Consider the following 13,024-nt stretch of genomic DNA (forward strand, 5'->3'; position numbering starts at 1 on the left):
TACCTTTTGAAGAGTAGAACAAATGATACCATTAAAGCCGTGTTCATGGAGGCAATGAAGGCGCTTGCCTCGATGCCCCCTGGCCATTGCCTTGGTGCCCTTGAAATGCTCCAGTAGAAATTTACAACTTCCTCATAGGGTGCCCTTTGCCTTGGTGCCCTTGCCCTTTTAAAAACGAAGCAGACTAGCCTGACCTACCTTTGAGATGCATACTGTTGAAGTGTGTCTCAATGTTGACTGTATCCCGACTCCCGCCAAGAGTTGTCTCTGTAGGAGAAGAAGTAAACAAAGGAAATCTTGTAAGATGTTGTCTCGTATTGTCAAACTGTGGCAGTGAAGCACCGCACAGATCTAGCGCCCTCTCACGAGACGCGCTCTCCAGAGACTGGAGATAACGGAAGAGCTTGACACGGATCTCGGCCGAGGTGATGTGCGCAGACACGTGGTAGTGACCACGGCGTGCGGAGTCGGCAAAGTTCCTGGCTTGCAGGGGATACATGTCCGCGCAGTGATGATCCGTTCTGGATCTCATCAACCGAACTTTGGATAATTATGACACAACAAACAATAGCGCTTTCTATATATCTATGTTTATACCTGGCCCGATTCCTCGTATTGTATTCTGGGATTTGCAAAGTGGTGACCAGACGCTGTCAACACCCTCTATCACATTTAGCCATGAAATTATTTTATAAATAGCTATTTATTTTTTTTAAAGCAGTCAACACACCTGGCCAGATCAAACTCCAAAAATGGATATCGATAAATGTGCGCCTTGGAATAAATCCAATTCCGTTACGGCTTATTAATCTCGCCCCTTTGTGTGAGGCGACAATTCAAGAGATTATAAACGTTTCCCACGGTCCCGAGAAGATCACTGTGGAATGATCTCACATTGATTTGTTCATGACGGGACCGATTAAACACATTTATCAATAAATCGTCGACACAAACCGACCAAGCACCTGGACATTGTCTCACACATCTGCTAACCAGAACTACTGCATTGTCCACCAATTGAGCTGTGGAACAGTCACAATCAGTATACACAGTGTGGTATATTTCAATGGTAACCCATTTCTGCTTAGCACCTTTCAGTGGTGCTTAGAAGGTTTGGATGGCAGCTGCTTGATCAAACAGGCCCCTGGATTTATACCTGGCACCGGTTTAATGTGGCTCACCATATGATAGTCTGGGTAGGTCTCACACTTCCATGAAATAAAAAAAAACATTGGCAGTGTGAACCCGGCTAAATCCGTCCCTTTGATTATTATTAACCATGGTAAACACTGTGTGATTTTCAAAAAGTATGCGCATGTAAGTGGAAGTGTCGTGGCCGAGCGGTTAAGAGCACCGAATTCAAACTCTGGTGTTTCTGATCAGCAGAGTGTGGGTTTGAATCCCCAGCCGTGACACTGTGTCCTTGAGCAAGACACTTAACCATTGCTTCGTCCTTCGGATGGGACGTAAAGCCGATGGTCCCATGTGTTGTGTAACGCATGTAAAAGAACCCAGTGCACTTATCGAAAAGAGAAGGCGTTCGCCCCAGTGTTCCTGGATGTGCCTGCTTAATGCGCCTTAGCACCTTGTAAACCCTTATAAAGTGCTAAATAATTGGGTCTCAGAATTCATCACTGCAATTACCTATCTTTCTGAAAGTTTGTATATACTCAGCGCCTTGAGTACCTTGTTTGGTAGATACGTGCGCTATATAAGACTTCGATATTATGTAAGCACGAGATTCAAGTTTTCCATCACACAGAGTAACTCCAACACAAGCCTGCTACTTCCTTCTTGTATTGCAAGAAGATGTCAAATTTGAGTGGAAAACCCGAAAGACCACAGGGGGCTTGTACCTTATAGGCAATGGACACTATTGGTAATTACTGAAAATAATTATTAGCATAAAACCTTACTTGATTACAAGTAATTGGGAGGGGTTGATAGTATACATGTTAAACATTGTGAGAAACGGCTCCCTTTGAAGTAATGTAGTTTTCGAGAAAGAAATAATTTTCCACGAATTTGATTTTGAGACCCCAAGAATTTGAGGTCTCAAAATCAAGCATCTGAAAGCACACACTTCTTGTGAAAAGGGTGTTTTTTCTTTCATTATTATCTTGCAACTTCGACGACCGATTGAGCTCAAATTTTCACAGGTTTGTTATTTTATGCCTATGTTGAGATACACCGAGTGAGAAGACTGGTCGTTGACTATTACCAATAGTGTCCAGTGTCTTTAAGTTTTTAAAAACTTCTGACGAGTCTTAGGACTACACGTAGTCCTAAGTTAGGACCATCTTTGTGAAATCAACCCTTCTGGTCTCAATTTCACATAGAGCTAAGATTGATCTTAACTGCCAATTGATCTTAGTTGCTAAGCAAAGTGTTATATGTCAAAATACGAATCACTATGGTAATACTGACAACTCATCTTAAGATGAATCTTAGTGGGTTGTGAAATCGACCCCAGAATTCTTTTTATAAAATTAATCACGATGAGAAATATGACGGAACCGTTATATTTGAACCACTCAGAGAAGATTTATCCTATTTGCCTCATGGATGTAGGTACATACACATGTAATCAACAGGATTAAAGGTTACATGCAATCAGACTCCATAATCAACAATTGAACATGTTTTTTTCTTTAAAGTCACCGAGGTGTTTTTTAATTGTAAAACACAACACCACCGGAGTTTGTCTGGTCTTGAGTTTACTGAACCCCAACGCTAAAAATCACTGACCTCATCAGGCATCTCTGGGCTATTGTAAATTTCAAGACAAGGCCAGTTCTTCCTCAGTATATTATAAGGTCACCTCTATGATGGAAATTTATCTTTCAACTAAGGGGCACCAAGGCAATGATCAGGGCCCAATTTCATAGCGCTGCTTAACGGTAAGAAAATTTGCGTGCTTACTGTAGCAGAAAAATTTGCTTTAGCCTTAGCATATTTCACAGGTTAGCAGAAAAATTGGGCGGCCATATTGCATGTTTACCGTGAATTTGCATTGTGACGTCATTTATTTTCGTGAGGTAAGCACCAGTAGGTTAGCATGCCTTTTTGTGTGCTTACGATAGCAGTGCTATGAAAAAAAAAAATTGCCACTAAGCAGCGCTATGAAATTGGTCCCAGGGGGCATAGAGGCAACTGCCTCCCTGATGCATCAGGCCTGTATACTGTGTACAACATGAGGTTTCTCCGAGGAGAGCATAATAAGCCCTAGACTTGCACAGTCTATTCTCACTATCGTCTCATGAAAAAAATCCAACCAACAACAATCAAGTGATGCCATTACTGGGTCGAGGGGACGTTGTAACCCACTTGGGCCAAAGTTTACCACGTCTAGGTTGTTAATTTTTTTTTTCAATTACGCAAAAACAAGCATCCTTTAACCAATAGTAGTGACGCAAGATTAAAGCCCGTTTAACAAACCCACTGAAAAAAAGACCACACACAAAACCACAAAGTAAGATCCATCCCGAACAAACACATCTAATTTTACAACTTTCAACCGCCGACAAAAATAAAGTACACGTCCTTAACGCGAACATCCTCCGAGAGTAAATTTATAAAAACCCGCACGTCCTCCGACGACCAAAAATAGAAAGTAAATGGCCGCTGATTATTCTCCCTAACCTTTTGCATACATCGCATGCCACTAGCGCGGCGGAGAAACAAGTCCCTATAAATACACATTCTGGCCATGGACATATCAGATTAAACATGTTTGTTTGCAAGATTGAAGGTAAAAATAGATTTTCAATTGGAGAGCCAGTGGAGCTATTTGCAACTAATCCATAGTATATCCTCTTACATAAAATTGCTTTTGTGTGGACATCCTTATGACGCAAATGTGTTATTTCTTTTTTGATTTTTTTTTGTTTTTCTTGTTTAAGAATGGAGCCTTAATTCATACAAAGCTTTTAAGCATGTAAATTTGCTAAGAAAAGAAAACTAAACCTTACTTCTTCTTTTTAAAGCCAAAATGGGTTAACCATGTATGACGTATGTTGGGTGCTTCTTGTGTTTCCCTGTTCATTTTTGCTTAGCAGAAGAAAAAAAAACATTTGCTTAGCACCATATTCTGCAAAACAGCATTATAAAATTGGAATCTGGGCTTTGTTAAAAGTTACTTCGTACGTACATGTGTAGATAGGGGGGCCTAAAAACCACTTTATAAAAACCCAAAATCTTGGCACACAATATTCAAAGAAAGCCAATGGCCCAGTTTCACAGAGATGCCTAAGCTTACCGAATTAAGGTTACCGGCCAAAATGCCTGTCACAGTGTACCAGAGCTGTGACTGGTACCCTACTTACTTTGGCTTAGCAGAATTGCTAAGCAGTGTTTTCTCCTAAAAGTAGAGCTATGAAGTTTGGCCCTAGTGACATAAATGCACAGTAAAAAAGGTCAACAAATAAATATCTTCAAAGTTGTACCGAGCAAATTTTCAGAGGTTAGCAAGTTTGATATCTTTGAGGTGGGCCTCTGAACTTCCAAGTACATACAACACAAATCCATTGCCATGTCACATCGAATGTTCACTTAAACTGGGCCCAATTTCATACGGCTGCTTTTAAGCAGAAACAGTACACAGCAAGCACAACATTATTAGCACGTGTCCGAAACGGTGACTTCGGCTACAGCTCTGGCTAGATCGAGCGCGTCTGCCTAGTCTTTAACACCAGCAGACGCACTGATCTAGCCATAGCTGTAGCCGAAAAGTCGCCATTTCGGACCAGCCTTACACTTACCAGATTATTAAGGTCACCAGCTAAAGTTTGTGACTGGTATCCAGCTCATTTTCGTTAAGCAGAAACTTGTTAAGAAGTACAGTATTGCCTGCCTCAGCAGGCTCTATGAAATAAGGCCCTCGTCAGCGCCACTATGTATAGATCCTTTCTCTATTGTGCCATTGATGCACTTTGACACACATATTATTGAATAGTCCAGAAATAACTCACAATGTACAGAATATCTACACACTAACCGAATCATCAGACAGAAAAACAACAACAGTTCACAGTGACACAGCCAAACACCATTTTAGACACAACCTGATCCGTCGAACTACGTCAGACTAGCTGAGGTCAAATGCAAATTGGATACACACGACCCTACCTCCAAGGCTTGTTGTCCCTACCGTGCTGCTGACACGCTTCTATTTATAGACTCCTTGTCGGCCCACGATCTGACAACACTAGGGTATATAACCCTAGTATAGAATGTGTGTGAGTGTGTGTGGGGGGCAGGCTTGTTTGTCCATACACAGGGGGCCAATGTGTTATAACATGAACCAATGACGTCCACCATGTGCAGTGAGCGTGGGAGATGATGGCTAGTGGAAAGTCAACGTGTCAGATTTGTAAGGTTCTGTGTCAGCAGGGGGATGATGTGAACTTGGGCAGTCAGGGTAAACATGACTGTACAATTTATGTGCATCATGAATTTAAGAGTGTTTTGTTTTGGGTTTTTTTTATATATATATTTTTTTTTTTCATTTAAAAAAAAAAAACGCAGAATTTTGATTTCGCTTAATATTGCCACAAAGTTTTGAAAAAACTGAAAACCCTCCTAACCAATGAACATTTATAAACTATCAACAGCTCTCCATTGCTCGATACCAAGTCAGTTTTTGACGCTACTTGTAACAATTATTTTAAATAATTACCAATAGTGTCAAGTGCCTTCAAGTAACTTCCTTGCATTTCACAACTCTGCAGCTGCTTAATTACATCTACAATTTAAACTTTCTGTTCTTTCCATTTAGTTTGTAAACTAGGTTGTTTTTTTTCTCCCTCAATTTGTTTAGTTACTGAATCATGAGGGAACGGTCCAAAATAATTTCCCCCTTTTGCAAAAAAAATTATTTAATCTGTTTTGCTGAGTTTTGCGTGTAAACTAAACAAGATTTTCTTCTTTGTTCATCACTACTTGCAACTAGTACCAAGCCTGATTCCATGTATTTCATCATATTTTACCTTGTTAACATGTTCAAACTCACCTAAAAAAAATAAGTGCTTTGAAATGAAATCAAATCCTGTACCATAAGAAAGAAAATTATCTATAAATGTTCAAAGTTTGACCGGCCAGATGAAATAAAGTGGAACGAAACAAGTTACCATGTTCGTGATACAATAAAAACACAATTTGTTAAAACAAAAATAACATTAAACATAAATCACTGCTACAGGGCTTTAGATAGTTTAATAACCATCCAGTGTTAGTGTGATAAAGGCAGCGTCTTTCATTTATTTGAGAAAGTAAAAACAAGCCAACAATTGGTGTTTTTAATCTATAATTTATTTATTTAATTATTTAATTTCTTTATTTTTTAATTTTTTTTTATTTATTTATTTATTATATTTATTTTGTTATTTTATTATTACTAAAAGAATCAAATAGGCCTTTACATCTTTTTACATTATTTATTTATTTTATTATTACTAAAAAACAAAATATATTTCTCTTCACATCATTAATTTGAGGAAGTAAAAACAAGCCGACATTTGGTGTTTTTAATTTATTCATTTTATTTACTTCTTTGTTTACTTATTTTGTTAATTGATTAGACATCGATAAAGAATCTGCTGGCAGCAAAACGTCAGACCATTAAAAAAAATTCACAAATGTTATTATTAATATATTTTTCTCTTCATTAGATTATGAGAACGACTCTACTACATGTAGCAACAAAACTTCAGTATATTAACAAATTTCATGAAAACAAACAAATCCTGTAAAAATGGGCAGAGGGGGTCCTCCTTTTTGCACCCGAGAGATGAGATTCTACTGGATACCCGGACCAGAACAAAAGGTTGAAAAAAAGACTGTGCGTCGACAATGCAAGAACTATAAGAACAACAATTTGATAAAGATACCAAGAAAACAATAAAAGGGGTGTGTCTTACCAAGAATACACGGCAGTGATGTTACCTTGTAACTCTCATGTCTAGCTGGAGCCAACGACACCATCCTTCAAACAGTCCTAAAGCATCACACGCTTTAAAGACAAGAAGAACCAACAACAAAACCTAAATCCTTCCAGCGGGTGATCCAAAGAATATAACCACAGACGATCCTCACAAAGTATGACGGCAACGATCAGGCACGTTACAACACCAGAAGAAGAGAGCACAGTTATAATATGTGTAGAGGGTCCAAGGAAGTAAACCTGGTACACAAGTGTGCTATAAATCAGCCAGCAACGCAAGCCTGGATATTAAGACTGAACTTTGGAGTCATGAGCCGCAGCATTTATAAACAGCCTTTCAAACCTCAAACCCTATCCACAGTGAAGGGAAAGGAAAGAAAAAAAAGCCAGTGACTAAACCGTGTTTGTCCTTGTCCGAGGCAACTAGACAATTTAACTAAGGGGGGGGGGGTATGAGGCTAAAAATAGAGTCTGCTTTTATCGTGTTTGGGATCAGCAGAATCTAGGTTGCCAGTTTAGATAAGAGCGAGGGTTATAACAAGAAGGGATTGTGAGAGAAGGACAAAGGAAACGGACAGATTTACATTTTGTGGCGAGGCAAACTTTCAGTACAGGATTGGAAATGTACTGCAGGCATTGCATAACTGACTTTGCTGCTCTGTATTGTATACACCCCGTAACCTATGACATCACACATACGTGAGCTACAGAGCTTGGACTTCCTGTGTAGGCATGATTTGTACACAACTCAATGGAAGAAACCCATTTATTATTATTTTATGGCGATTGCACATTCGGTGATTGTTTATCAACTTCTGAGATGATGACAAGGTGACCATCTCAAAACTAGCTTAGCTGCAATTTGTTTAACTCTTGTATTTAAAGGCAGTGGACACTATAAAGACTAGCCTTCACAGTTGGTGTATCTCAACATGCATAAAATAACAAAACTGTGAAAATTTGAGCTCAATCGGTCATCAAAGTTGCGAGATAATAATGAAAGAAGAAAACACCCTTGTCACACGAAGTTGTGTGCGTTTAGATGGTTGATTTCGAGACCTCAAGTTCTAAATCTGAGGTCTCGAAATCAAATTCGTGGAAAATTACTTCTTTCTCGAAAAACTATGTCACTTCAGAGGGAGCCGTTTCTCACAACGTTTAATACCATCAACCTCTCCCCATTACTCGTCACCAAGAAAGGTTTTATGCTAATAATTATTTTGAGTAATTACCAATAGTGTCCACTGCCTTTAAGCCAGGGAAAAGAAAGGAAAAGTTTTCAACCAGCTTAAACGTTTCCTACGGGAAGTTTTTCAATTAATATAAAAAGATAAAAAAAAAGGGCTAAAAGTTAGAAAGTCAAAATCTGAAATATGGAGTCTTGATGGCATGCAACCAATACCTTGCTTCCAGTCATTGAAATACTGTGAATATACCCATGATGATTGTGAACTCAAAAAAGGTCCCCAAAAAAGAAAAAAGGGCACACTACTCTTGCCCAATGTCACTGCTCTTTCCGAACAAACCTAGTGCCCCATTTGAACCTGATTCCTTGTGTTTACTCGCCAGGAAAAAAACAAACCCCCTGAATAAACACAACTAACCAAGTACATAGGCTTGCGTCATCAGAACGCAAACCACAACCAAATAGTAAGTAGGTCGGTTTAAACAGAAAACCGCAGTCGTACTTTACCCCAAATTGTTGACAATGGAGCGAGGCAACAAGTCTAGTAAACCATGTAAACGGTTCTAGAATACGCCAGATGAATGATTAAACTTTGATCATGACGCGTAGCGCCGTACGCTGACTATTTACCCTCCCAGTAGAGGTCAGGGAGGTCCTCGTATAATGCAATCTTTGTCATTTCCCATTGTCTTGCTTATTTCAACAGGACCAAACTTATTTTAGATGTGTACCCTGACGCCTTTGGTCTTTATTTGCTTAAAACAATAGTTCCATGGCATCTACAGTGGCAGACCTCATTTTACAAAAGCGTTTTGTTAGAAGGTTGGTAATGGTAGCATTCTGAAAAAAATATTTCATCCGAAGTGCGCCCCATTAATAAGAAGTCAAGAGTCAAAAACTCTACTCCCCAAAGATCGCCTGCAAGCAAAGTTTGGAAATTTCCCTGTTTTTCATTTGAATGTTGCCTTCAATACGTCCAGAGATGTGGTTGGTACCCGCTACATAAGCGCACATGGATTTGACATTCTTTGTATAAATTTGGGTCCAGTAGAAAAAATTGATCTACAAGTCCTGATACAATACCCTGCTTCCATATTTAATGCAAATTGTATTCCAGCCAGAACACCCAGTGAACTTGTTTTCAAAGTTTTCTGCCAAGTTTTGTAGAACCCTGTTGTTTTCCTTGTTAATACAATTGTGGCACTTTTGCAGAGGATCAAGTTACCAAAGCAGTTACCCTTTGCTCTACATTGTACCATTCAAAAACCACCACGAGTAGCGTCATTCAAAAGGAGGTGGTAAAAATGCCAAAAATAAACCATTCATTTGTTACAGAAGACGTTTTACACTTCGCTGCTTCAGTAAAGATCGCTGACTTTGTGTCAACCTACAGGTTGAAAAGAGGAGACTGGGCTTATTCATAAATATCCCAAAATAGAACCTTCGAGAACGACTCTGCTAGGGTCCAAACGTCAGGCTGTTAACCATTTTGTTTGTGTTCTTACATAGTTCTTTTGGTCTATTGTCCCAAAATAGAACCTCCTAGCTACCTCCATGCTTCTACACATAGTATTTATAAATTTATCAAAGTGAGAGCTGGAAAATAAAGGGTCAGTGATCAAGGGGCACTTTTGCAGAGGTGCCAACATTTGCATCTTGCTATCAGGGAGAATTTGTCTGACAATCGGGGAGAAATTTAGAGTTAAATTCATCAACATAAAAGGGAAAAGGCAGGCCTTGAATTACCAAATTCCATGGTCGCAATTGCCCCTGGTTTCGGCCTCTGTGCCCCTTCAAAAGTCTCCCATAGACTGTAAGATTTTACACTGGACATTGATGGAAGTGCCCTTTGCAAATCGAAAATGACCCCCTAAAAGATGAAATTACAGGCCTGAAAAAATGTCCATCATCAAAAACACGTTCAAATCTGTTCATTGACATCAGAACACGGAAAGATTGGTTTATTTTCAAGGAACTTTCTGCAGAATCGAGGAGAGTTGGCAGCTCTGGTATTGCGGCATTGAGGCCTATATGCTTCAGTTTTGAAAGGGCAAGGGCACCAAGGCATTTTCTCCTTGGTGAAGGGCACCCTATGAGGAAATTAAAAATCTATACTCGAGCATTACAAGGGCACCAAGGCAATGACCAGGGGGAATCGAGGCAATTGCCTGTGTTGCCTCCCAGGTATCAGACCTGAGCATTCCCCCTCTTACAATACAGGCAGTCGTTAAGAATACTAGGTTGAGTCACCAGCAAGCAGCTCTGGCTACGGCTATTGCTGTTGGCTTATTCCTGGCCAAAGCCACTGCCAAAGTTGTCAGTGCGCGCACAACCTTACTCAACGACTTCCCTTGGCTAAATATAGCCAACATGACTTATGTATAACCATGGAGGTATATTATTAATAAAGACTCATGGTTGGAAGTTCCACTTTTGAGTCATGGTAGATGGGGACATAAATAGGACTGGTCAGGTGTCACGACGGCTGCCATCACAGCTTGCCATGATCAAGACCCAAATTCATAGAGCTGCTTAAAGGCAAAGTATACATTTGTTTTTTTAAATCCGTTCGATTTTCACATCTTTTACAAAGTAGATGTTTTTTACATGTACAACAATACAACTAGCATGTGAAAATTTTACTTCAAAAGGTGGTTGCGTTTTTGAGCCAAAGCTGAAAATCCGGAGCGAATACAATGTCCAAGCAGGAAGAAAAAAATCCTAATAGGAGTATATTTCTATCACAGAACATTACTGGACAGTAATGTATCTCAGATTCAAATGTTGGGGCGTAAATAAGGGAATCAATGTGTGGTGAAGAGGTTTTCAACTAGTGGTTTATTCCCAACGAGGCCTGGTACTTGATATTTTTACCGAGACGAAGTTGAGGTAAATTATCAAGAACCAGACCTCGGCGGGTTTAAACCACAAGTTGAAAACCCATTCAACACACTTTGATCCCCATTCATTAATACCTTTCGCTCAAAAATATCAACACTTTTTGGTCCAAAAGTAAAATAAATGCAAAAATTATAATTGTTCAATGATTTCTTTCAACAAAACACCCCTCCAGCTATTAAATGGTAATGCCCTCGGCCCGATCGGGTAAACAACTCCTCATAAGGGAATGCTGTGCGCGTCGCGTGTATCGCGTGATGTGGCACAACTGTTTCAGCCGTTGCTCTCGACCAATAGGAATGAAGAAACTGTCTTAAGCACAGGTGGTGCAAGCTCGCGTGTCACGCCCATGTTTCAACACTTTTTACCGATCATAAACAAAGGTTTATACACACCCACGTGACGCGCTCTCCACCAATAGGAATAGCGAAACTGTCTGAGGTATTTATGAATATCTTTTTACAGTAATAACCACATTACTTTGAAGAGCAAACATATCAGAAACTATTGTTAGCAAACACACGTAATTCTGTAATTCTGTAATTTTAAGCTGCGCCACTTCGAACCCGCCCATCCCCACTACCCAGACCCAAGTCCAAAAAGGCACTTTAAATAGAAATTTTGACTTTGTTATGGGGAACCTTATCTAATGGTGGAGTATGGAGTAAGTAAGACCATAACTGGGTTTGATGGAATGTCTTTGAGGTATATTTAGACTTGGGGACAAACCATGATACTGTTGGTATGTGATCTACTTTAGTACTGTACAATACAGTCCTTGCACTTCGCATTTACACCATTGTGGTATTTATAGACTTGGATCCTAGCCAGCGTGCTTCCATTCTAAACACTGACAAAGCAACAAAGTTCAACTACCATTTTGTGTTTGATTCTATTCTACATTATTAGTCTGCACAGGTAAACTGATTATTGTACTCGAACATGGGACCACAAGGCACCACCATAATCAAAAGCTTGGGTTGCCATTATGGTGTTGAAGTTTCCCAGAAAGTATCCCAGTAAATCACTTAATTAATAAGAATAATAATAACTGTATAATATAAAGCGCCAAAACTTGTGAAAGATACAAGGCACTGAAGAAAAAAGAAAAAAGGAAAACAAGACAGTTACTAAGACGCTGTTGACTTAAAGAGCAGCAAGGTTAAGAGTGTTATTATTACTACGGTTATATGCAAACATTTTTGCGTGTAACATATTTCTTACATTGCCCATGGCATTCGCACAAGACTATTTTCATTTTGAAACAGCATCATCTGTTTCGAAATTCATTCAGAGAAAAACAATTTAAAGCCAAGAGGTGTTCCGAGCCTTGCTCCGAACCCCTAATAACAACAACAAATATTGATGTAATAATCGGGTCATAGCACAGCAGGAAGATGATGGGATCGTTACGGTGATGATATAGGCATGGAATATTTCTCCAATCTGCCCCACACTACCATGCAGCTTTAAGGAATAGAGTACATGAAAATATTTTTACAACAAAATGAGGTTATCTACATTGCACTACTAACACACTTTTCCAAACAGTGGTGATGAGATACAGATAAATAACCACGAATAAGTGCATGTAGAACGATTAGACCACAGCATTATCCTCAACCTCGGCCTGGGCCCTGGCTTTTGCTTAGGCTCCATCATAAATTTTAAAGCAGTGTACATTTTGTCAGTGCTTCCAACTTCAAACAAAGTTTTCACTACTAACACACTACTAACCCACTTTTCCAAACAGTCGCAATGAGATAGATAACCATGAATAAACTAGTACGTTTAGACCACAGCATTTTCCTCAACCTCAACTTGGTCTCTGGCTCCTGCTTGGGCTCCGTCATCAATTTTGAAGCAGTATCCATTTGATACTGTGTTTCCAACTTCAAACAAAGTTGTCACTTCAATACTACTAACACATATAAGCCTACTAACACACTTTATCAAACAGTCACAATGAGGTAGATAACCATGAATAAACTAGTACGTTT

The 13,024-nt window shown here is 39.4% G+C and overlaps 1 protein-coding gene across 11 annotated transcripts in view; it reads right to left on the minus strand.

The window, feature by feature from the left end:
- Positions 1 to 13,024, minus strand: part of LOC117299854 (histone deacetylase 4-like) — an 82,857-nt gene that overhangs the window by 30,623 nt on the left and 39,210 nt on the right. For 5 of the 11 annotated variants that reach the window (XM_033783410.1, XM_033783412.1, XM_033783409.1 and 2 more), the window contains exons 1-2: positions 6,918 to 7,231; positions 199 to 267 (exon numbers count right to left, since the gene is read on the minus strand). In XM_033783410.1, coding sequence (XP_033639301.1) covers positions 199 to 267; positions 6,918 to 6,981 — 133 coding nt within the window. In that variant the 5' untranslated portion in view covers positions 6,982 to 7,231. Of the gene's footprint in view, positions 1 to 198; positions 268 to 4,760; positions 5,260 to 6,917; positions 7,232 to 13,024 lie in introns of those variants that run through there. The other 6 variants (XM_033783413.1, XM_033783415.1, XM_033783416.1 and 3 more) reach the window with 3 other exon arrangements.

This window comes from Asterias rubens, chromosome 15, assembly GCF_902459465.1.
Source record: "Asterias rubens chromosome 15, eAstRub1.3, whole genome shotgun sequence".
Lineage (NCBI taxonomy): Eukaryota > Metazoa > Echinodermata > Asteroidea > Forcipulatida > Asteriidae > Asterias > Asterias rubens.